Source organism: Triturus cristatus, chromosome 5_2 (assembly GCF_964204655.1).
Source record: "Triturus cristatus chromosome 5_2, aTriCri1.1, whole genome shotgun sequence".
NCBI classification, from domain to species: domain Eukaryota; kingdom Metazoa; phylum Chordata; class Amphibia; order Caudata; family Salamandridae; genus Triturus; species Triturus cristatus.
Genome location: NC_140588.1, coordinates 962,120,583 through 962,146,773, shown reverse-complemented (window position 1 = coordinate 962,146,773; position 26,191 = coordinate 962,120,583). Strand labels below are relative to the sequence as shown.

Genomic DNA, 26,191 nt, shown 5'->3' with positions numbered 1-26,191 from the left:
GAGGGTTTCTTCATGAGGGGGTTGATCTCAACGTGTTTCCAGTCATCTGGGAACGAGGTGGTTGCCAGGGAGCGGTTGATGGTGTGGCAGAGCATAGGTGCGATGGTGTCGGCGGCTCTGTTGAAAATGTGGTGGGGGCAGGGGTCCGTGGGGGCCCCGGAGTGGATTGACTTAATCGTCTTCAGTGTGTCTTCCGTGGTGAGGGCTGTCCAGTTGTCGATCGCTGGCTTCAGGGTATTGGGGGTAGTTGGTAACGGTTCAGTGTGTTGGTTGTCTTCGTCGAAGTTGTAAATGCTATTGATTTTGTGCTGGAAAAAGGTGCTGAGTTTGTCGCAGAGGTCTTGTGAGGGAGGAATGTCGGTGGACTTGCTGGTGGGTTGGGCGAACTCCTTGATGATGTTGAAGAGTTCTTTGCTGTTGTGTGCATGAGTGGAGATTCTGTCTTCAATCGCTTTTTTCCACGTTTTTCTGATGATTTGGTGGTGGGCGTTGGTGGCAGCTCTGAAGTTGTTGTGGGCTTCTGTGGATTTGGTGTTCCTTCAGGCCTTTTCGAGGCGGCGGCAAGTGCGTCTGGACTCTCGAAGTTCGGTGGTGAACCATCTAGCTTTCTTGGCGCGGGTGTTGTTGTTTTTTTTCTTGAGGGGGGCTATGTTGTTGGTGCTGTCGGCGATCCATCTGTGCAGGGTTCGGGCTGCGGTGTTGGGGTTGTCGTTTTCCGCGATGGTTGGGGTGGAGTTGCTGAGTGATGAGGTTAGCTGGTCGTCGGTGATTCTGGTCCAGTTTCTTCGTGGGAGCAGATGCTGGTGTCTGTGGATGGTGGGTGTTCTGAAGGTGAAGTGGACGCATCGATGGTCAGTCCATGGGAATTCGGTGGTGTGGCTGAAGGTGATGGAGTTTCCTGTTGTGAAGAGGGGGTCGAGGGTGTGTCCTCCTGAGTTCCATCAGGTCTGTGGGCTCGCGGAGGGTGGATTTGTGGACGATGCCGATTCCTGCTCCCGTGCGGGTGGGGCGGTCCTTCCTGGAGATCTTGTATCCTTGGGGAATGGCGATGGCGATATCCGGTCCCGAGGTGGTGTTGGTCCAGGTTTCGGTAAAGAATGCTACGTCCGGGGTGGTGCTGTCGAGGAGGTCCCAGATTTCGGTGGCGTGTTTGTGGAGGGATCAGACGTTGAGGAGGATGCAATGCAGGGTCTTCGGTTCGGTTGTGTTCTTGCATGCGGGTTGCGCTGGGTCCGTGGTCTTGGCGGTGCTGCAGGTGTGCCTGCAGCGGTGACAGTTGAAGGGTCCGTGGGTGTTGGCTGGTGATGCTAGCTTGCAGTTGTTGTTGAGGCCTGGGTTGAGAGCGTGGAGTGCCGCTGGGTCGTAGCGTTGGCGATGCAGAGATCCAGGGTTCCTGGCGCTGGTCGCAGTCTGTTCGCAGACGGGCTTGCCTTTGGCGTGGGCGCGCAGTGGCTGCCTTTAATAAGGGGTCGGGGAGGACTGGACAGCTGGGAGGCGGGAGTGGGGAGGGGAGCTGGATTGGGCCGGTCGCACTGGTCGTGCGGAGGGGGAAGGGCAGCGGGGGCAGCAGCAGCGGGGAAAAACAGGCTGAAAAAGGCAAAAGGAAAAAGGCAAAAAGAGAGAGAAAAGTGCAAGAAAAAGTGGCGGAAAGACACAGAGGACACAGAAGGAGAGTGAAAGGGGGAGATTGAGATGAGGGGAAAACGACAGAAAACGGAGGAAAGACCGAGAAGAAGAGTGAAGGGGGGAGATAGAAGTGAGGGGGAAAAACGAGTGAAAAAGGAGAGAAAAAGCGGAGCGAGAGAATGGAGACAGAGGTCCACTGGACCACCAGGGATGAGGTGCAGGTGAAACCTGCGGGCGGAGGAGGGCCTCGAACACTAACACTCGAGAGTGCAGGGGTTCGTGGGAAGGCCTCACTTAATGGGGGAGCTGCGAGAGAGGAAGAGCAATTTCACTGACAATGAGTCACCAGTGGTTGGCCAGAAGGACCAGATGCCAGTGATCACTCCAAACTCCATGCGGCCCTGGTTCCTCTATTCGAATCACTGCCAGCACCCCTTGGAGGGCCCTGTGACTCCGCTGGCACGTTTACCTTCGGAAAAGGTATGCCTTATATAGAACTGAAATGTCCCACCAATCATGACCTCACCCTCAAGGCTATATACAATCACAGTAAAATACAACATGGCAGTCTGCTGAAAGAAAACGATTAGTTAAACAGGACATTTTAAGTGCTTCCAGTGATGCAACCCCGCCAGGGACCAATCACCACTAGCCTTACTGCGGGGTAGTGGTGCACCGCGCCGCTGACCCCCAGCTGAGATCTGGCAAAAGCCGCTATACTTGCGGCTCCCCCGATTTGGTTAAGCCTTTGCCAAACTATGTTCTTGTAAATCATTCCGCTCTCTTTCCCTCTTCCGTTATTTTCCTCTCCATCCCTTTCTACCCTCTCCCCCAGTCCCTTTGCCTCCCTTTCTCTTTACCTCTTCACCATCCTTTCGTCCCTCCCTCGTCTCTTTATTTCAGTGCTGTGGGTGTTCTGTAGTTTATAAAGTTAGATGGTTACTCTAACCCTTCTTTTCTTCCCTCTCCTTTCCCCCTTCTACCCTTGCCTTCTTACTTCTGTATTCTTTCCTTGCCTTCCTTCAGTTCATCTCTCCCTCTATTCATCTATTCCTTACATGTCCCACTCCTCCCGCCGCACCCCCTCTTCCTTCAGTTACTCATCCCCACTTTATTCCCTTCCTGTCTCTCTTCTTTACTAGTAAGAGGAGGAAGTACGCCTGAAACCAGCTCCCACATCTTCCACCGGCCTGTTAATTGTTAAAGCAGTCTGCGGCGCCATTGCCATCTGCTGGCTGATCGCGGAAGTGCAGTCATTTCTGTAGCAGCCTTGGTAAAGACACCTCGGTACCTTTCACGCAACATCTAAGAGGTCTAACAATGATCGCTTTCCCATCAGAGTTAAAAGCAGTTACTAGTGGACGAGAGGCAGTGTGTTATCGTTAAATAACTCATAAAGCATGTATTATTTTAATCATCTCGCAGAACGTGTATTCGTAAAAAAATGATTTATTGTTCCTTACCTGGTTCCACTAAACGTTTAATGCATGAATAATGAATCTTTTTGTATCTTTCTTTACAGAGTAAATAGGCAGTCACATTTGTGTTAATGTTGTGTGTTGCATTATGTGTTGTATTGACAGTCATATAAACCTTGAAGTTAACTTTTCACATCCAGTCCCTCGAGTCCTTCTATTTTCAAGGTGATGAATCTTATGCATTTTACAAATATATGAATAGGTTTGAGCAGCCATGAAGTTTTTTTTTACTGCATGTAGGACACCATTGCAGGGCACATTCGCCTCATTTGATTAAAAAAAACGTTTCTCGCCAGACAAATAGTACTCGTAGCTGTTGCTTTCCTGGGATTCAGGAGAAAGCAGCATCCTCAGACTCTACCAGGTGTATTGTTACTACATGTTCCTAACTTTGGAGAGTCTGTTCTGCGTTGTGGATTTCCACATTCTTGTTTCTCTTCATTGTTAGGCCTGGCGTGACAGGGCAGCTGTCTGCGTGCCCATTTTTACCAATTCTTTAAAATACACATATAGCAGGAGTGTTACCCTCTCATCTCATGCTGCTCGCTTTTTTGTGTGTCATACCACCTCCTGTGGAGTGCTGGCATGGCAATGCAAGGGGAACAATTTTACTTCTCAAAAATACATTGACTCGTACTTTAAATTCTCCAATTTATAGATGTCTTATATACAGAAAGCATTTTTTATTTTATTCTGGTTTTTTTCATCATAGTTGGGTCGCTTAATACTCTAGAACACAAAATGCAACCCAGACCTATTGGCCGAGGCAGTGCTTGTTGTGTCTAGTTGCTCGGTTGACTTAGGCCTCCACTGCTGGAATCTGTATTTGTCCTCATAGCCACATGTTCGAACCCCAGTGGGTCCACTCACCCTTTCATCCTGCTGAGGATGATAACATGAGTACCATGAAGGTGGGTAACAGTAAACACCTGTTATCCAGCGCGAAGATGCCCCCGGGGGAGTGTGTGTTTTACAAATGCATGTTATTTTCCATTCTTTTATGCTATGTTTTAGCAGAAAGTTCCAATATTATTCAGACAATCCATCATGTTAATAATGATATATAGAGCGCACATCCTCCTAGACGTCTTGGCACTCTAGACAACAAATCAAAGGATACTATTGAATGGCTAGGAGTTGAAAGCTGATAGCTCCTGGGAAGCGAAGAGAAGGATCGGCCAAGCAGGCTGGCGAGCTGTCCGGATCCAGATGGCTTGTCAACGAAAAGGAAGAATGGTGCATGTTTTTGCTGCTGTCACTGAAAAGTCCTGATCGCCAAAAGTATACATGGAATAAGGCGAGCTTCATTGCCCCACAGACTGATGCCATCTAAACTTTGCTGCCCGGACATCAGGAGTTTTGAAATGGATAGCTCTGTGTATGACGCCTCATTCTGGCCTTAGAGTATTCTGTGGCCAATCCGGAGCTGCCTCTGCGAGGCGCACAGTCGGCGAGATGCGATCACTGCGGGAGAGGCCAGCAGCCAAGACTGAAGGAAGCATCAAGAAAGGTTTTCTTCCTGGCTCCACTAAATAACCAGCATTCACATAGTCTAGGTGGGATTTAATATGGGCATTCATTGGCTACTGTCTTGTGAAGTAGAGGGTCGCTGAAGTGAAGAGACTGTAAGGGTCTTCATTGGGGGAAACGTGTATCTGAGACTTAAGTAACCTCCATGTATAAAAACAAATTAGTGTCAATATAGATGCTGAGATTACGTACAGCTTTAGCTGGGCGAGGCAATGGGCTGTAGGGATGAATTCCAGGCGGCGATAACCTGTGTGGTTAGTTGAAGCTTTGTTTTCAAGGCTTTAAGTTTTGAAACGCTCTTAGCAATCCGCCTGCTGGTTAGTGAACGAGAGTCTGCTAGGCCTCAGGGTTGGGATGCCACAAGCGGACAGTGAATAGGCTGTGAGAGACCCAAGATCATTTGGGTTTTGTCATCTTATATGTAGAACTTGCTCCCAGCAACAGATAGCAAATGATTTAGGGCCTCATGTACAGGTTGAAAAGGAGTTGGTCAGAATGGATCCTGGAGGGCCACTGTAGGAGTTCCTGCCGGGCTCCGAACGGATGGTGGAAGACCCACCGCTTGGTTTCTGTTGGACGGAAATGCCTGCATCCAAGAAAGAGTAGTATCTCCTAACCTCGACTCCTTTAGTCTTCATATGAGGATAATCTGCTCAATAGTATCAAATGCTGTTGAGAGGGTGAGTAAGACCAGTGCCTCAAGCCACCTGCATCCGCTGTGCTTCGCTTCACGACTGATCTGCGAATGAGTTTGGTGCATCTACTTGGGTGGAATCCAGCTTTGAATTAATGTAACAGTTGGTTGTCTTCTACATGTGTAGTTGACCCAGGGTCAGTTTTTCACACATTTCTAGTAGGTGCGGCAGCAGTGAGATTGGACTGAACTTGTTAAAATCGTCCGGCAACGGGTTCTTGTTTATCAATGGCCTGATGGTAGCCATTTCCCCCTCAGGTTGAACAAGTGATATTCAGCAATACAAATGGTGGAGTTTGGATTTTAAAGTCATTCATTTGTGATGAACTTAGTAAGCATGCATCAGCAAAGGCTGCAGTAGAATTGTGAGTCCATGTGCTGGCCATTACCTCGGAAAAGGAGGCTATTGACATGGTAACAGAGGTGTCTGTGTGAACACAAGGGCTCCAGCTGAGGCCTTCAGCACAGAGTTCCACCTGAAGATCTTTACCATGTGTCACGGTAACACCTGACTTTCTCCTTCTCCAACATATTGTGTGCCTGGGGCTGCAGTTGTCACTATTCAGAGCGAATTTCTGCTTCTCCCTCGCAACGGGAGCAGGTTCGATCTCTTTACGTGATCGATAGCCCCCTAGCTGGGGGTGCCCCTTAGTGCATACCTTGTAATCTCTTGCCGAAGTGTCAGATGTGTCAGGGGTGACTCAATGCTATACCTATAGCCCTCCAACCTAACTTTAGGAACAAAATCGGATGGGCCACAGCAAAAGCATTCCTACCAAATTTACTCTGAATTTAAGCAAAGCAGCCACTAAGTTATTTGCTGCCGTATTGGTCAAACCATAATTTTTGTCGTAAGGAACAGTTTGTGTCAAAATAAGGAAAAGGCATACCTGAATAGCCTGGCTTTATTTTCGAGAGGAATTGTATTTCTCCTCATTTATGGCAATTGCCTTAAACGCAGCGTTTAGCTGGCGCTGCAATACCAAAGAGAACTGATGAAGAACAGTATCGTCTGTATATGATCATACTCAGAAAAATTGTCCTTCAATGCACATGATTCTTCGAACCCCCCACAAGGATGAAGATGTTCCTAAGTGTAGGAGTCAGGGTTCAGCACCCAGGATCCTACTTTAGGGCAGTAATCGGTCCATCCGGTGGCTCTCCAGCACATGTGGCTCACCAGCTCAAGCTCTGAGCTGTGGGGCTCTTTGCATATTCAGTGACGAGGGATGGGTCCCTCGAAAAAGCATCTCATCCAATACTTTCCTGCATGCACTTGAATGAGATATTAGCTTGATGTCCAAAAAGCAAGCTTGGTCCATGGCTTAGGATTTCTTCAGGCCTCTGTTACTCTGGGTGGACTGTTTCTCCTGAATCTCTCTTCATATTCTGGTACAGTTCAGGTGACCGCCACCTTGCCTTCCACTTTCTGTAACAGAATCTTCCAACCCTCATGCATCAGAAGCCCAAGATAGATATTATTCATTTAGTCGTAGGATCCAACCAAACCCTTCTTTGAAAATGGAGAAAACAATATCTCAGACTGTAGTGATCATTTCATTTGCATATCCCACAAGAAACCAAAAGTAGTGCATATTGTGCAGCACTCCATTGGCCTGGAGCTAGTATTCCACTACACAAGGCCCCATACATACAAATGCCCATACATATGGTTGGCTACTAGTACGTTAGCAGCTAAAAGATGAGGCCTTGCTTCTGTATTTTTGGAAAATTCTCCTGAAGATTTTTCAAGGAGAGTGTAAAGTGAGATTTAAGGAAGCGTCGAGCATTATATGCAGGACTAATATACGCTGCAAAGGTCGATGATGCTGACATTATTGGCTGCTAATGCGATTGAGGTCGCTGATCCAAGGGCATAAGGCGTCATCCTACAAGATGCGAAGGACCAAAGATGGGCTGTGTCATTTGGTCTCCACGGTTACATATTAGTCGGTGATGCTGCCTCTTCTTTTCTTTGAGCATTTTGTGATTCTGCCATTGGATCGCAGGTTGTTCGCGGTTGCAGATTGCAGCCGGTGGGGTGGCCAGGCTTTGTTCCGTTCTCTTGAGTCCTTCAGGGCGCAACTCACTTCATCACCTTAGGAAGTGCCACAGATGATATGTTTGTCTTTTAAAGGCCGCCTCAGGGTCTATCGTGTTTCCCCCATTCATGTGAAAAGTAGCTCATAGTGTCAGTTAGTGTGAGGGTGGCTGGGGAATGCCAACTAGATTTAAAATATCCAGAAAAGTAAAAAGATTAGGAAGCCAAAGGATAAACCAATGGTGCTGAAACAAGTTTTAGAGACTGGTGCTGTCATTAATTTTATATCACTGAAGTCGTAGTGCTTGTGTATAATTGAAGGATAATACAAAAAAACAGTGTAGGAAATGTGCCGAAAAATGGCAATGAATGGCAGTGTATTTTTATTTGTAGCTTTTATGACATTTCTGTCGAAATAAAGCTTACAAATCGAAATCGAATCGAAATAGCGCAAAAACGATCATGTGTGGAAATTGGGTTTCAGTGAATATTTATCATTTGTGCAACACCAAGTAATGCGTCTTGATTTGTTTTGATCCGGATAAAAACTTTGTTTCATCACACTTCAAAATTACAAAAAAGTGTGTTATTTGTGCTTTTGTAATTGCTGATATATTTAGAAATATGTGTAGATTTAATTTACCAATATTTAAATGTTGAGTGTTAGAAGATAACTAGCATACTGCAGCCGTTCTTTTAGTCTCCAGTGCCTCAGCAGGATTGTTACCTAGACCACTTTTACAAAATCATCTCACTTTGCCTCAAAAAAATAAAAATACGCTCTACATTCCGAATAAGCAGCAATTCATCAGAAGGCATTGTTTGATATTTGAACTCTGTCTTTGAGCACATAGCAAATGTGACAAGATAAATACAACAAGCATTGGCATAGCGAATTGGTCTCGCCTTTGGGACCTTATAAGTATTTAGTTATGCAACACAATATCATTGGTACAACAACATCAACTGTTGCATGGCTAAACGCTTATAAGGTCCCAAAGGCGAGACTTATTGGCTATGCCAATGCTTGTGTAAGTCTTTTTTACTGCTGGGTTATATGGCTTGCAACTGGCAACACACTGTGAATTACTGAATCACGTGGAGGCGAGATTGATGACTATCTTGTGCTTGGATCTGCAGGTAACATTTGCTTAGGTGTAACAACCCCCCCCCCACACACACACATGCTCGTGTAAAGCGCTCCAGTATAAGCGCTCCAACAGAAGCACTATATGAAATTGCTAAAAAAATGTTATTATATGAGAACCTAGGTATAAGCCAACAATATTTGCGCACATGGCGGTTTTATTTCAGGTGATACAGTTGAGTAGGTGGGTGCGGGATCATAGAACAGGAGGTACTGGGGACTGAATCAAGGGCGGGATCAACAGTGAAAATGAAAACGGTACTAAGGTGGTTATTACATGGAGGGTTGGATCGGCGAGGTGAGCGGAGGGCGGAACACACACATAGCTGCCTGTAAAAATACCGCTTGCACCCATAATACCAATATTCCCCACCTCTCAATGACCCCGTTCTGTTAATTGGAGCCTGTGCTTGCTTTTTTTTTTTTTTTAGCTGTTGCAGTTTTTCATAGCGCTAACTCGACCCAAAGGTATTGGAGACATTACATGAGCACCAGTTGCTTTACGTTACAGAAGGACACATTCATTTTTGGTAGGCACGGGGATTAACTGATTTGCTCAGAATCACAGGATGTTGCTCCGATGCCGAAACTCCAACCGGGATCCCCAGCTCCAAAGTCGGCAGCTCCGACTCTAACTTCAGTATCTGTTTTCTGTTTCCACTATGGAAGAAAAAACTGGAAGAACTGCTGATTAGCAACCCAATTATTTCAGGGCTGACTTTACTTGACTGCGAAGTTGCGTTTTCCATTCTAATCAAAGCCCTACAAGTCATTAGCTAAGATTGCCTCTGGTTACGCGATTAATCTCGTGCAGCAGTGCAAGAGAGCTCTTCCGGGGCAGAGGTCACGCTGATACTAGTGCACATGCAGCTGTATCCAGTGATAACTGTGTGGACAGGGGCCTGGCAAGCACCAAAAGCTCGTAGGTAACATCACACGCCCGAGAGGCTGAGCTCTGCGTTCTGGGGAACGTCCGTGGTGCGCAAAGGCGCTTCAAAGCGCTGAGTGGAGAACGGCAGAGGAAAGGTGGAGACAAGAGAGGGAAGGGAAGAACACAAGCAGGAAGTGGGATAAGGGAGGGGGTAGGGCACGTCGCGCGCACTAAGGGGAGAGAGGCACGCAGGCTGGCAAATGGTGTGTACTTTCGCGTCCGCTTTGATGTTCTCAGTGGCCGCGCGGCTCACTGAGAACATCAAAGCGGCCGCGAAAGTGATCACCAGGCTGACAAATGGTGCGCGCGCCCAGCGCACATGCACTGTAGCTGGAGGCCTGAAAAAGCCACTAGTTAGCACTTCCAAATCCCGCTTACTAAAACTCTCGCCAGAGCAGCGCTAAAGTGCTGACTCAGGCGAGACCTAAAAATTAAACCATCTTTATTGCTCCTTCACCTTCTGAACTCAGCATGATTGTTTCTGGGGGTGCTGCAGCACCCTCAGCACCCTTACTTCCAAGCCCTATGGGATAAACAGAAAAATGTGTGGTCCAGGGTCACATTTTAGGAATGTTGAACTTGTAGATCTTATTTCGGTAAAGCCAACAATTGGCATATTGTTTAGAGTGTCTTTTCCTATTTTGGTTTGGAGTATGGAGTTTTTTTCCCCTTCTCACCAATTTCTTACAGTTTTCTGGTGCCTTTCCTTTCCATTAACTCCTATGCAAACCTTTCCGTTGCATGTTGTTGTGACACTGAAAGCAATGCCACCACAAATAGCTTTTTTGAAACGCAATCCTTTACTGCCATTGTTGTCTTTGCCTGGACACTGAGATGTTGTTGTTTATATACATTTTTTCTTTGAAAAATGTGTTTTCCCAGAAAAACATACAATTTTCTTTCTTTTTTGTCAAAGAACCTGTGCTAAATATTTGAAAAAATTCGATTACCTACAAAACGTTCTCTTACATTTATCACCTAGTTTTAATTTTATTCTGATCACAGTGATAACTGCCCAGTGTAAAATAGATTGTTTGCGTTCATTCATTGGACATGGGATGGATCACCAGTTTAACAGTATAGACACCTATGCACATTGGTCATGGCACGGACCACCAGTCTAACAGCATCGACACCTATCCACATGCGAGCTTTCAGCCTTCACTGGTTGGTAAGCTCTTATATTCATGCTCGCCATTATCCTACAATTACAATGAGCTAGAATTGCAGGTAAAATTATTTACCAGAGGCAATGAAAACGAGATGCAGGCAAACAAGGTGTTGTGGTCAGGATCATGCACTTTGGTCAGGTGAGGAGCTGGAGATTAGAACTCAAGTAGCCTCAAGTGGTCAGGATCCTGCCCTTTAGTCAGGTGAGGGGCTGGAGATTAGATCTCTTGTGGCCTCAAGTGGTCAGGATCATGCACTTTGGTCAGGTGAGGAGCTGGAGATTAGATCTCTTGTAGCCTCAAGTGGTCAGGACCATGCACTCTGGTCGTGTGAGGAGCTGGAGATTAGATCTCTTGTAGCCTCAAGTGGTCAGGACCACGCACTCTGGTCGGGTGAGGAGCTGGAGATTGGATCTCTTGTGGCCTCAAGTGGTCAGGATCATGCACTCTGGTCAGGTGAGGAGCTGGAGATTAGATCTCTTGTGGCCTCAAGTGGTCAGGGTCATCCACTCTGGTGAGGGGCTGGGAGTTAGATCTCTTGTGGCCTCAAGTGGTCAGGATCATGCACTCTGGTCAGGTGAGGAGCTGGAGATTGGATCTCTTGTGGCCTCAAGTGGTCAGGATCATGCACTCTGGTCAGGTGAGGAGCTGGAGATTAGATCTCTTATAGCCTGAAGTGGTCAGGATCACACCCTTTGGTCAGGTGAGGAGCTGGAGATTAGATCTCTTGTGGCCTCAAGTGGTCAGGATCATGCACTCTGGTCAGGTGAAGAGCAGAAGATTAGAACTCAAGTAGCCTCCTTCGTGCAGTGGCAAACGCAGAAGCAAACACGTTTGAAGAACTGTCCCTCAGATGTAGGCCTGTTCTGCTGGGCTCAGGCACTCCTTGGCCAACTAGACAATCCTTGTGACAAGTATAGTCAGTTGTCCATGGAACATTATCAACCGAAAGCTCCCTCGACCTCATTGAGATGCCCAGGACCTGCTATGTAGGCTATGAGTCTCCAGTGGAGCAAAGGAAAGCAATCAACGCGGTTGGAGGGTGATATGGTTTATAAACTCAAAAATGACACTTAAAAGGCACACACAGTGTGAATGTCCAGACGGTCTTATGCTTTTGTAAAAAGTCTAACAGCAGTATCCACTTAAGGTTGGAAGCACCAGGTCACGTGGCCTTAGTCTTATCTTTTGAAACTGCACCATTTCAGAATGTGGGGATGGGTGTGACCTAATAGGGTACAGCACCCCTAATTTGGAGAGGATGGAGGAAAAAGCCTCTACACAACTGAATTCCATTAAAAGGTATCACTCACATATCTGTCTTAAACCAATTCATTGTTATGATTTACACTTATTTAGTTCAGTTAGATGTATTAAGATATCACGGTTCACCATCTGATATTACAGAAAAAATTACAAATTACATTTGCTGCTGCAGTTTAGAGCATAACATTATTATGTACAATTCAGCTTTGTACTACGCACTTCCAGTAAGCATCATCTTGAACAAATATCAACTCCATAGTAGAAAATACTGGAACCAGGCAAAGATAACCTCCTACAAGCTGCTTGCAACTTTGCTATCTAAAAAGCAAACCAAACAACAGCGATACTTCACACACTAATTATATCTTAAACCACAAGAAGTACTCCTTGCAAGATCAGAAACTCACAGGGCTTAACTATCATAGAGGAACTTAGCAATGGCAGCCTTGCAACCATCCGATAGTCGCTTTTCTTCTACTCTCACTCTTTTGACATCGTTTAACAGTAGTTTGCTCCTGATGATTGGTTTACTGCGCTGATGATTGGTTTACTGCGCTGATGATTGGTTTACTGCGCTGATGATTGGTTTACTGCGCTGATGATTGGTTTACTTGTGTGTTATGGGTGTACATGCCCTATTTCCCAATGTATGGAGGGCATCAGCCATCATGAGGTCTGACTGTAATGCAACAGTGATAAAACGACAGTCGAAACACTGACCTAGAACAGATGTTCCCATCTACTTTTATGTGGCTAATGTGGAAACCTAGCCTAAACTAAAATACTTGAATGTGGAGTTCCTGCCACATTCTACCAGATCATGCTATAAAATGATCTATAAGACATTACTGGAAAGCTGTTTGCAGGTCTGTGCAAATGTGACTGTGTTAACTTGTTTCATTGGATGCCAGTTAATTACAGAAGTGTTTTTTTTAAATGTCTGCATGGCCTGGCCTTAAATGTGTGGAGCAAAACATTAAATGGGACAACCACATTAGAATTTAACAGCCAATGGATGAAACTTCCATCCATCTCTTTGTTGGTAGAGAGTGCAGGAGGTTTGCTGTATGTGCAACTAGACTTTTGAACACTCCCTCTTACTAGAGACGCCCAGTCTCCACTCCAGACTTTATTATACTTTCGAAAGATGATGAAATCTGGTTATTTAAGTTGCTTCTCATGAAATTATTTCAAGCGTGCTTTTATATGATGTGCTTGTTTTGTGTATTATTATTTACATTTTATTGCTGTTTGTTAGTGCCAGGTAACAATTAAATTTGTAGTGTGATCTATACTAGAGAAGTAAAGTTAGCCGCTGTTCCCAGCTGTAAGTGTGGGTTGATTTAGTGCTTTCATGAACAGCGACATGCACATCGCCTACATGATCCTAATATTATCCTTAGTTTAGAGCCTTTTTAATAAGGTATTGAGACCCACCTACCCATTTTCAAGAGATGCAGCATCGTAATTATTAACCGTGTGTCGTCGGTCATGTTTTCACTGGTGGTCCGCGAGGCACAGTCCAGTAGCACTTCCATGATTTTTGCACTGGATCCTCCCTCCAAATATTGCATTGCCTGGGGCGGAGTGTAGGTCTATACGGATACCTCTCTCCAGTGGTGGCGAGCTGATACCCACAGAAGTGTGACTGGAAGTGGCTTAGCATTAGTCATAAGAAGAGGGGTTGAGGAAGCTGACCATATGGTGATATCACCTCCACACAGTAAAAGATGCATCAAAGTAAACATGTGAAAAGATACTATAGATATAAGATTACTGATTGATTGATTGATGGTTGGTAAAGAATTCAAAGCAAAATACATTTTACAAGGAAATTGAGTGATTGGCCCGAGTAAATCTAACTGGAATGAGTTAGAAAAATAATTTTACATGTGAGATTTGCAAATTCTTTTGCAGTAATATTTAAAATGATGTGCTTATCTGTCTGTTGTTTGTCCTGTTTTAGGGTCGACCAGGGCCACTTGGACCGCAGGGGCCCATTGGCCCACCAGGATTCACTGGGCCTGAAGGTGTGGCCGGACCCAAGGGCGAACGGGGGATACCCGGGTCCCCTGGATCTTCTGGACCCAAAGGAGACAAGGTGTGTACCATGATCTGCTCCACTGCTGAAGGGAACACGATACTAATGCCTCTCAGCCGTTTGATGCTGTTGCACTATTCCTAACAGAAAAAAGTGTTAATTTTCATTTATTCAACGGAGAGACTGACTTACAAGTGACAGGTCTGACGTGCACATTTTATTTTACAATAGAGAGGCACTTAGTTTGCTTGCAGTGCCCTCTTCTGAACTACTTTGTGGTATTAAGGACAGCTTTCTCGTGCTGTTATGGCTGAAAATAAGGACTTGTTGTTGAAGCCTTTGTCTTAAGCCTTTATGTATCATTGTGCAGGAAAACCCTACTCTGGAAGGCTGGTTAGAGAGCGATCCTGCATGGGGTTACTGTGCAGTCGCATGAAATGACTTAAGATGTGGTAAAGGAGTCCACCTGGATCGATCATTGTGCAGGAAAACTCTACTCTGGAAGGCTGGTTAGAGAGCGATCCTGCATGGCGTTACTGTGCAGCCGCATGAAATGACTTAAGATGGTGGTAAAGGAGTCCACCTGGATCGATCATTGTGCAGGAAAACCCTACTCTGGAAGGCTGGTTAGAGAGCGATCGTGCATGGCGTTACTGTGCAGTCGCATAAAATTACTTAAAATGGTGGTGGGGATGGTGTTTCTAGGATATATAAGCGAGCTGTCACATTACGAATGATGCACCAGTTGTTTTAGCACAAAGCGTTGACCACATTGAATGGCACAGACTAACAATGAGAGGTAACTGGACAATCTTTCCAAAGCAGCCAAAAGGAAATAAAGAGCGAGTGCATAGACATGCAACAGGCATCTGTTCACGTTGGATGCTAGTGAGAGACAAGCTTAACAACACTCCATTGCAGTCAGACTTCCTGTATAAGAAGCTGGTTCGAAGGTGACCCAGGTGCATGGAAGGAACCATGAGCAGACAGAGAAGCCAACATGCACAAATGTCAGAAGGCCTCAAGCCATAAGGATCACCTTTAGCCGAACTTGGTTCTGCGTGGTGGGACCTGCGCGGCCCATAACTACAATATGAAATGAAACATAAGAAGCTAAAGTGCTGTTATCCAGACAGCCATGACTGGCTGAAGGTGTCCCTCTTGGCATGTTGGGTGATGGCAACATTACGGCTGATCAAGCCTGAGACTTGGATCTGCTCTAGCTGATGTGAGCTGTATCCCACTCAATAACAAGACCAGCTGTGTTTACCAATGAATATGAAACCATAACTTCCTGCAGCTCTAAGCATTCCCTTGGGTGTTAAGTCTTGTAATTTCTGTCTTCAGATTTAATTTCATTGCCTTAATTCAAGACCATTTTTAAAAACAGAAATAATAAAATGATACCAGAAGGCTGAATGCATCTTGTTTCTTCTTTTTTTTTTAGGGACCAATGGGAGTTCCAGGATTTCAAGGCATTAATGGGATTCCGGTACGTGTGTTGCCGTAAATATTTGAATATGTTTAAAATAACTGAAGTATATACTATATGTGTACAGTACATGGTTTATGTAGCTGAAACCAGCCTCTGTGTAAACTAGCTTGGCTTTGCGTTGCATTCCAGAAGTAAAGCTGATGTTTATAGTTTGTCCTCATGTTTACATAGGAAAAGTAACACAGTGTCTTTCAAAGTCCAGAGGGTGAAGGTGCAGGGGCTTCACATGGATCTCTTATAGATGTGGAACTGAGGGTCTGAAAAGCCAGGCTGATCCCCAAGCCTAAGAGGGATGTGCTTCAGGCGAGTATCTCTTGATTGAAGGATGCTGAGACCCAAGGGACTGAAGGGACCGCTGATGAGGCAGCCACCTTGGATAGAATTGAGGATTGCGTTACGACACGACTGTTGAAGTTGCTGACCCCGCATATATGTCTAGATACTCACTTGCTTCTGGATGTGTAGCTTGAGTCTATGAACGAGTGTATGGAAGCCCAGTGGCTCCATATAATGGTAAATCTCTTGTCTGTACAGTTGCAGGGATTCTGCTCATGCACAGAACTATGCGCAGGAAACCAGGACCTCTGTGTATTGTGGTCTCCAAAAAACCCACCTCGGTGCCCAGAACCCCAATCCGACCAGCATCAGTGTCCCATTCGTTCTCTGTGCTACAGCAAAGCTACCAATGATTAGACAACCCAGAACAAGCAACTTAGTAAACTCTCGAATAGTGGGAATAAAGAACACTCTTTCGTTTTTATCCTCATACAAGTCCACAACGTGAGTAATCAGAGACACAATATAGTTTAAAATGTTTATTATAACTATGTGCTCTAAGATGCAGTACTTTTGCCAATACTAGTAAAAAGATGCATACAAATAATACAATCAGCATTGTTACATGTCCATAAAACACAAAAGGAGAAATCATATTATAATGATATGGGAACAAGGACTATAGCACCGTGTACCACCCTCCCCAGGCTAGAAGCTAGTTTATATAACAGTAGAAGATCTCTAGGTGTAAACGGGGGAGCCCATACCTCCAAGATCAGATGTAGCGAATCACATCCCAGGACAAGCACAGCTCTCTGTAGTTGGAAAGGTTTTCTCCAAGTGCTCCCTACATGCATGCACTGCAATATTAAAAGCACCGAGTTCCAGTTCTTTGCAGCTGCGTTCGTGTTATGTCTAAGTTAGTGGGACTGATCAACATGAATTAACAGCATACATTGTTATTCGACTTTGAATACTCTGTCCAGACTGAGGTCGCGTTCTAAGCCTGTACTTGTGAAAAGCAGACCGTTCTCATGTGAAGAAAAGCAAGCAGTTTTATTTATGAGAACAGAAGCATGAAGTATTGTGTGCAAAAGCGGCAAGATGGTGTTTTAACCCGTTCCATGCGTATGACGAGCCCAGCGGAGCTGTGCTCATGACGAGCTGGGCTCGTCATAACGGCCGTGGTCCGCCCACGCGCGATTGATTCCCCGCCTGTGCGGGCGAATTAATCAATGGGCAGAGTCGTGACGAGCCCAGCTCGTCATGAGCACAGCTCCACTGTGACTCATGACGAGCACCGCAGCGCCGCGGCCCTCCCTCCCCCGTGGGGGAATTACCCCCGCGGCAAAGGGGTTAAGCATATAGTTCACTCATGCTAACATAGCAATGTCTGCAGGCAATATCGTATCCTCACTATAGTACTTTATGTGGACCGATTTACTCAGGTTTAGGAGGTTGCATAAATGCTGTACTGTTTTATTGACTCCTTTAATTAGTTTTTGGAGGAGAAATCCGGGAGCATTCCATTACCTCATCTACTTGTTGGGGGGGGGGGCAGCATGTCAGCTCCTGTCCCTTACTTTATTTTCTGGTAAGCCAGGATAGAGTTTTTTAATCCTTCCCTCCCTCTTCATTTTAAACAAGTGGATAGACCCTTGTAACCTGTCCCTGAAGTTCTCTTTTTTTGTCTGTCAATCCTAACCATAAATGGAACACCTGAACCCAAGTCTAACCCATGACCCTAGCCCCACATCTATTTCTGTTACTTTCCCCAGGGTCTTTTGACTCCTTTGTTTTTGGAGTCCCAAGCTTTTTGACTTGAGATTTTTCCGCCAGACTTTTGACCTGTTAAAAAACATGTTACAGTTTTAATGCTATTGAAACTTATTCACAGACTAATTTGATTCCCATGTTTGTCAATGTCTGCCCCTTATCATTCAACAGAAATAAAACGAATGCTATATATGCTAATAGTCCATAAGGACTGCTGCAGCTTGACATCACTGGGGAAGTTCTTTCCTTCTGCACCTTTGCTCACTCCTTCTTCTCCATTGGCAGATCTCTTCCTCACACACATAGTACACCTTCCGCTCTTCCTAAGATTACCAGAAGATGCCATGTATCCTGGGACACAGCTCTGGCGCTTGGCTTTATTAAATGATTGATGGTATTCTGTGTGCAATAGTCTTGCTTCATCTCAGTTCAACAAACTGGTTCAAAGTTCAAAAGTGGCAATCACAAGAGGAACTCCACAGGGTGTGGAGGAGGGAACGGGAGGCGCGGGGTACTAGGAGCTAGCGGCCTCCATTAATAATATTGACCACAGGGAGCTGCTCCTAGAGTGATGTGACCCTACTACAGTTGTAGAGCTGTTGTGAGTTGGGACATCTCACAAAAAGTGACGGACTGGCCTCACACACCACCTGGTGTCATGCTTCATCATCGGCCAGTCCTCGCCCTCCAAAACCTTCGTTTGATGGAGGGCGGGCATACACCTGGAGACAGGGATGCACTTCTTAGCTAAAGAGTGGGGGCCCATGGGGTGGAACGTGAGGTTAAAAATCATTATAGTTACCAGGATATTTTTAATGTGATCAGTAACTATATGATACTAAAAACAAAGTGGCGGCGGGTGGGGTATGTAAATGTCCCCTAGCCGTCTAGTATAAGGTCGACATGTTTCTGCCTAGTTGGCCCGAACGGGTCCAGGGCATTCATCAGGACCTAGAGTAACAAAAAGAGGGCTCCGTTCTTACCAACAGGTAGCAAGAAATTACCACTGCGCGGGTGTGGCGGGAGCCACACTCCACTACCTAGATGGCTTCCAACTGTCAAGCCTATAAGGAAGATTAAACAAACAAATGTATACAACTGTAGAAAAAAGGGGTCAAATGTGAAAGCATAAATTACATCAATGCAAAGATACACGCATGCGTAAATACCTTAAGGTGAGTGACTATTCACGTGACATGTGCCACTCTACGTGAGTACACAAACATATTGAGAGTCAAAAAGTGCTCTCGTAAGGCTTACCCTAGTCAGACAAACTACTTGCCACATGGGGGGAAGGGAGGAGACACTCCTGTTCAGTTTAAAGGGAGAGAAGGAGAATGTAATAGTCAACGGACTAAAGGTACCAAAAGAATGGACCCTTGCAAGCCTGCAAGCAGGATGAGACCACAATCATTCCAATATTCAACCACCGGAGGGGTTTAAGTGACGAAAAACCAACATTCATACTCTTACTGTCTGAGGCAGAGTGTCCCGTATTCAGCCTAAGGTGTTACTCCTCGTCCGCCCGAATGTGGGAGTGAGGCCGCGAAGACGGGTTTAAATGGTGTGCTTAACGATAAGATTGGAATCAGCCTGAGGTGATTGCGGCTGTGAAGCAGTTCCTGGTGCGATACATCCGGAGTCCGGAACTAACGTGAAGGCGATGCATGCAGTGCGGTGCCTGGTTGTGCAATGGCCGATGGAGTGGGCTAATCAGAACGTCCTGGCTGTATCCTGAGCCCAAATAAGGGAAGCGAGTCAGCGAACCCGCCCAAGGTGGAAGTCACGTGTAGGCGTGCGCGTCCTGGGTTGTCTAGGGAACGCGGTGGTGAATACTGACAATACGTACTACGGAGCCCCAAAGTTCAAAAGTACCATGGCTTGTGGAAGTAACCACTACACTTAAATCTGCTCTCCTCGATGACATTCGACGATGGAAGAGAGGCAGCTGTAGCTCTCTCGTCCCCTGATGTCAACGTTATTACTAATTTGTGTCTAAAATCCCAATACATGGAAATAAAGTTTGTTCCCAAATTATGCCCTCAATATAAACATTTCCCAGAGTTCAAACGAAGGATTATATATAAATCCAAATGATTGAGGCACGTGGACCTGACTGAGATAGCCAGATGGCCTCCCAGTGTCATTTCAGATACTTGTCAGTGTCTCCGCTGTCTCACTGGTCCTCAGAAGGGCTGCCAGTCCTGACCTTTAATGTTAGATGTTTGCAGAGTTCTCAGCTGTATTTAGTCAACCAAGAGCATGATGGGTTTGCGTTGGAGGTCTTGGATTTAAACTGGTGCAATAAATATTTACACTGATAGTGTAGACCGAGTGGTCCTGAGTCTCACATGCATCAGCCTACCTCTGGAGTTTATAGTGCTGCTTCAAGACCTGGCACATGAGTATTGTGCGCCCTCTCTATTGGCGTGACAAGTAAGAGTGGTGTCGCGGTTGAGCACTGAGGGCGTGACTGCAGTGTTGGAACTGGTATTGGCGGCCATGACTCTACCGCCTGGTCTCTTTCATACAACACTTGGCACTGGTCACCGGACCGACCTTGTTAGTCGTCCGCTACAGGTACATCTTAGAAGGGATCTCACAGCTTCCTTCATAAAATTAGATGAGAACAGATTCCTTGCATAAAACGAGGACAGAGTGAACACGATGGGACATTGCAGTTTGTTATTCATAAAAAAATGTGCATTTTGTTGCTTTCATTAAAACAGAGCCAAACAGCATGAAAAGCGTTTGATCCAGCAACAAAGGAAAACTGCTCATTAAGTGGATTTTCCATCGTTGCCAGTGCAAGGCTGATAAAACCACAGCAGACGGGGAGGACTTTTGATCGTTGCCTTTTACGCCTTTCCTGTTTTGTCATTCGTATACTTCCCTCCTGTCGTTCTGCCTTTAGAAGGCTTGGACTTACCTGTTTATGAATTAACTGCTTAAGGACATGGTGGATGCTATGAACCACGTATGGAAAGTGTCAATAAGAAGTGTGTCAATAGTACTGCATATCCCCCCCAGAGACTTGGAACCACATGTACTGATCCATGTCCTGTCACTAAATAGTACTGCAGTGCATAGTAAATACAATACCATCATCTCAGCTACATTGTGCTGCTATTACCTCAACTGCAATAAAATGAGGTACGTAAAGCTAAGTCATACCTTTAGTAGTAGAGCGAGGTTAAGAGTTAGGGGGAGCGATGCTTAGCTTTAGTCATCATAAGGAATGGGTTTATGGTCAGATTGAGGGGAAAATAAATAGTATGGCATATATTTACATTCATGATAGCATGAAGAGTAAAATACGGGTTGCAGTTTATTATTACGGTACAGATAAGTGATAGAATTAATGTTAAGGTAAGGTAAAGGTTTAACGTAAGTGTAAAAGATATGTTTCAGATTACGGTAAAGGTAAAGATTAACAGTAAGGAATAGGTATGGGTTAGGGTAGTAGTAAAGGAAAAGTTTGTGCAAGGGTAAACAATATGTTGAGATTCAGAGTAAGAGAAAGTTGTAGAGGAAGAGTATAGGGTAACAACAATCCTTGTTAGCGTCATTAAATGAAGAGTTGAGGTGTAGAGTTAGGGTACAGGTAAAGGAAGGGTTTGGCATTGGTGCTAAAATATTGGTTCATGCTCAGGGTAAGAGGTAAGTTTAGGCTAAGATAAGGGTAATGGATAACAGTAAGGGACAGATTTCTGTTAGGAGAGTTTTAAGAAAAGCTTTGGGGTTGGTCTTAGTTCTGCAGTAAGGGTTATGTTAAAGGTCAGGATAAGAGAAACGCTTACGATAAGGGTAAAGAATAACAATAAGTAAAGGGCTTGAATAGTGTAATATAAACACACGGTGAATGTTTGGTGTTGGGGTAGGGGCAAAGGAAAGGTTTGGGATTAGTGTTAAGATAAAGGATTTGGTTCATGGTCTGGGTAAGAGATAGGGTAAAGTGTAACAGTAAGTGGGGTTAGAGGAGATATTTAGGGTTAGTATTATGGTAAGGGTGTTATGGTAACATTTAGACTGCGGTTAAAATTAGAAAACCTAGATGAGGTGCAGTTGATAAGAAAGTAATGGTATGAAAAAATTATATATTTGGTGTAATGTAGATAACATTGAGATAATGGCAGGTGAGTGCAAAGAGATGAGGTACTAGTTGGCAAGCTTATGGCAGAACAGGTGGTGGCATAGGTCCACATCATATCCCCATTGGTTCCATCCTGGTGCAGGGTTGTGTATTGCAGTGCAGTGACAGAGTTAGGAGCTTGGCTTTGTGCTCCTCAACACCTCTCTTCATTTGAGGGTGCAGTGTTCTTATCACTGCATCATTCTTCTAGCTGAGCCATGTCTTGTCTAAATCCCTTTTCTGTGGTTGTAAGTTTACTTTTTACTACTTTAAATGACAGAGGGGGCCAAGGGAACGGCTTGGAAGCCCTTGGCGACCACATCCCTTTCAGGGCACAAGGCTGTTGTCATTATACTCGCCCTCTCTGCTCTATAAGCCACAATTATCTTTCAGTCTCTCTCACGCTAAGCACCAGTGGACCTTAAACTTTCTAAAGAGAGTTGCTGCCTGTTTGCTCCAGTTGTCTCACAAGAAGGCAGTAGATGTACCGGGTGTCCTAAGAAATGTGCTATGATGAGAGGTTTGTAGGAAATGGTTGAAGCTACAGACCCCAGATTGACAAGTTGGCTCCGTGTTGTGTGTGACTACTATAGCCAGGCCTGGCTTTTTGTGCCAACGTCGCTCTGTTTGCTGCAAATTGTCAGTCCCTACACTGCGAGGGAACAAGCAGCCAAGGTATTGTACGTAACATAAAGCCATCTGTAAGCACCGCAGACCACCCTGCTCCCAGTCACTCATTATGTGACCTAATTAGTAAAAACTCGACTGCTGTGCCTTGGCGTCACGTGGTGCAAGCATTCCATAGACACTCGTCGTGGACCATCACATTTAACCTACAAGGACTCCATAATGGGAAGCACCTTCTACTGCAGCGGCATTGCTACTTTCTTAACCTGTTTTGAGCAAGTTCTGATGATTATAAAATATTTCTCTAGTGTCTCTTGAAGTCCTCATTTTAAAAACCTATTTTGTTAGATGCAGCACAGAAAATGTATCAATAAATCTTAGGCAAATGACAAAGGCATCTATGTCACTGTCATCCTCTCTTAAAATGTAGTTGGAATGACTACAGTCTCAGCAATGGATGGCCAAAGTGCGCCAGCGCGTTGTAGGCAGAGGTACGGTCGGCAGAGATCAGTTTAGTAGGTTATTTGAAAACCAACATTGAGCACTGAAATTACAGACTAAAAGTTCTCCAAAAGTGAAGTGGTTTCCTCTCAATATGTATTTATTCTTTTTACCAACAGGGGCATTCAGGCCAGCCTGGTGTGAGAGGTCTCCCTGGCCTTGACGGCTGTAATGGCACCATCGGCGATGACGGACTGCCTGGCTCAGGAGGATACCCTGGGACACCTGGTTCCTACGTATGTTGATTTATTTTGTCATGTGTTTATACATACTCTAGTGCTGGATAAGGTCCAAGTGGTTAGCTTAACTGTACGGAGAAATAGAAGCGATAAGGCATACCAGTGTACTGTAGTGACGTCAGCGGGGACATTTCAGATGGTCATTTGCAAGTCTGTGACTTGCCTTAAAAGGTATGCGCCTGCTGACACTGGTATTTTTTTATTTTGCACAGCTCGGAAAGGCATGCATCTGCTGGTACTTGTATGTGTTACCTATCTTTAAAAGGTATGCGTCTGCTGACACAGTTACTTTTTGCACAGCTCTGAAAGGTATGCATCTGCTGGTATGTGTTGCACAGCGCAGAAAGGCGTAGCAGTGTATCATATTAACATCTGCTGGGACATTTTCCACGGTCATTTGCAAGTATGTGACTTGCCTTAAAAGGTATACGTCTGCTGACACGGGTATCTTTTGCAAAGATCGGAAAGATATGCATCTGCTGGTAGAGATATGTGTTGCACAGCTTGGAAAGGTATGTGTCTGCTGACACAGGTATTTGTTGCAAAGCTCGGAAAGGTATGGATCTGCCGGTAGAGATGTTGCACAGCACTGATAGGTATGCATCTGCCGGTAGAGATGTCACACAGCTCTGATAGGTATGCATCTGCTGGTACAGATATGTGCTGCACAGCTCTGATAGGTATGCTTCTGCTGGTACAGATATGTGTTACATAGCTCTGAAAGGTTTGCATCTGCTGGTACAGATATGCGTTTTACAGCTCTGATACAGATATGTGTTTTACAGCTCTGATAGGTATGCATCTGCTGGTGCAGATTTGTGCTGCACAGCTCTGATAGGTATGCATCTGCTGGTACAGATATGTGTTGCACAGCTCTGATAGGTTTGCGTCTGCTGGTACAGATATATGCTGCACAGCTCTGCAAGGTATGCGTCTGCTGGTACAGATATGTGCTGCACAGCTCTGTAAGGTATGCGCCTGCTGGTGCAGATATGTGCTGCACAGCTCTGTAAGGTATGTGTCTGCTGGTGCAGATATGTGCTGCACAGCTCTGTAAGGTATGCATCTGCTGGTGCAGATATGTGCTGCATAGCTCTGTAAGGTATGCGTCTAATGGTGCAGATATGTATTGCACAGTTCTGTAAGGTATGAGTATGCTGGTACAGATATGTGTGCACAGCTCTGTAAGGTATGCGTCTGCTGGTACAGATATGTGTGCACAGCTCTGATAGGTATGCATCTGCTGGTACAGATATGTGTTGCACAGCTCTGTAAGGTATGCGTACCTGCACAGCTCTGTAAGGTATGCATCTGCTGGTACAGATATGTGCTGCACAGCTCTGTAAGGTATGCGTCTGCTGGTGCAGATATGTGCTGCACAGCTCTGTAAGGTATGCAACTGCTAGTGCAGATATGTGCTGCACAGCTCTGTAAGGTATGCGTCTGCTAGTGCAGATATGTGCTGCACAGCTCTGTAAGGTATGCGTCTGCTGGTGCAGATATGTGCTTCACAGCTCTGTAAGGTATGAGTATGCTGGTACAGATATGTGTGCACATCTCTGTAAGGTATGCATCTGCTGGTACAGATATGTGTGCACAGCTCTGATAGGTATGCATCTGCTGGTACAGATATGTGTTGCACAGCTCTGTAAGGTATGCGACTGCTGGTACACATATGTGCTTCACAGCTCTGTAACGTATGCATACCTGCCCAGCTCTGTAAGGTATGCATCTGCTGGTACAGATATGTGCTGCACAGCTCTGTAAGGTATGCGTCTGCTGGTGCAGATATGTGCTGCACAGCTCTGTAAGGTATGTAACTGCTGGTGCAGATATGTGCTGCACAGCTCTGTAAGGTATGCATCTGCTAGTGCAGATATGTGCTGCACAGCTCTGTAAGGTATGCGTCTGCTGGTGCAGATATGTGTTGCACAGCTCTGTAAGGTATGCGTCTGCTGGTGCAGATATGTGCTGCACAGCTCTGTAAGGTATGCGCCTGCTGGCAAATCTGAATACCACATGTTTCAACCCATAGCAAAGGATGAGAGGGAAACACTGTATAAACACGTTTGTGCATAGGGTTGATGTTAATTGTCAGCATTTAGTAACTTTATTGCGTGTGGGGAGGGGACATGATTTACAAGAGGCGAGGCTTCGCGTGGATCACGATACCCTTCCGCAATGCTAATACATTGCATTTTGTTCCCCGCAGATCAGCATGTATGGTTTATGCTGTGTTTACGTCCATGTGCAGAAGCTAAAAACAGAGCTGTTTAAGGGGCTCCAGAATGCACTGGGACACATCTTTTAGATAAAATGTCAGTACACTGGCTTTGCAAGTCTGGGACCAGTAGCTTTCATCTCTGTAGTGATTCTAACATAAACAAGTACATAAATAAAATAATAAGTAAATAAAGAACATATACAGGAAAATGTGTTCACTTCAATGATTGACTAAAGTAGCCATTATTCCATATATGTATACATTGTGTAACAAATACAATAAAAACATCACCATTCAAAATACACAGTGCAAATACTGCAACTCGTAATTAACACTTCTCTCATCATAAATAGTATTAATTCTATACAAGACGGTGACAACGAATTGACCTTAATTGTCCAACAATAAGTGGAATTCAACATAAATAGGGCACCTATAGACCCAGTACAATATAATAGCTAGAAGCACCGTTCCTTGTGCAAAATAGCAAATGTCCTGTAAGACCACAAAGCGAATGCCCCGCTGTAAGACCACAGAGCGAATGTCCCGCTGTAAGTCCACAGAGCGAATGTCCCGCTGTAAGACCACAGAGCGAATGTCCCGCTGTAAATCCACAGAGCGAATGTCCCGCTGTAAGACCACAAAGCGAATGCCCCGCTGTAAGACCACAGAGCAAATGTCCCTCTGTCAGTCCACAGAGCGAATGTCCCGCTGTAATACCAAGAGACAGACTGCAAGAAACTCTTATTATTTAGGTAGGAAACTGGAGCTTGGCAAACACTATACAGAACCTTTAAGTAGCATCACAGTTAATACAGCTGGCCTTCTTTGGCAAATCTCTAAAGTTTCAAGAACGTGTTTCAATTATTTACTTATTTGAAAAGCAAATAAAATGTGTACAAGGGCCTGGAATGAAGAACCATTAGCACATATAATTAGTTGCTGGGTCTACACCAACCTACCTATCAATGTTGCAACTCTTACAAACTCTAGATTCA

General features: G+C 45.1%; 1 protein-coding gene across 2 annotated transcripts in view; it reads left to right on the top strand.

Annotated features, from left to right (window-relative positions):
• Nucleotides 1-26,191, top strand: part of COL4A6 (collagen type IV alpha 6 chain) — an 847,824-nt gene that overhangs the window by 385,999 nt on the left and 435,634 nt on the right. For both annotated transcript variants that reach the window (XM_085608162.1, XM_085608161.1), the window contains exons 5-7: nucleotides 13,849-13,983; nucleotides 15,371-15,415; nucleotides 22,850-22,966. In XM_085608162.1, the coding sequence (XP_085464288.1) occupies nucleotides 13,849-13,983; nucleotides 15,371-15,415; nucleotides 22,850-22,966 (297 nt within the window). The remainder of the gene's footprint in view (nucleotides 1-13,848; nucleotides 13,984-15,370; nucleotides 15,416-22,849; nucleotides 22,967-26,191) is intronic.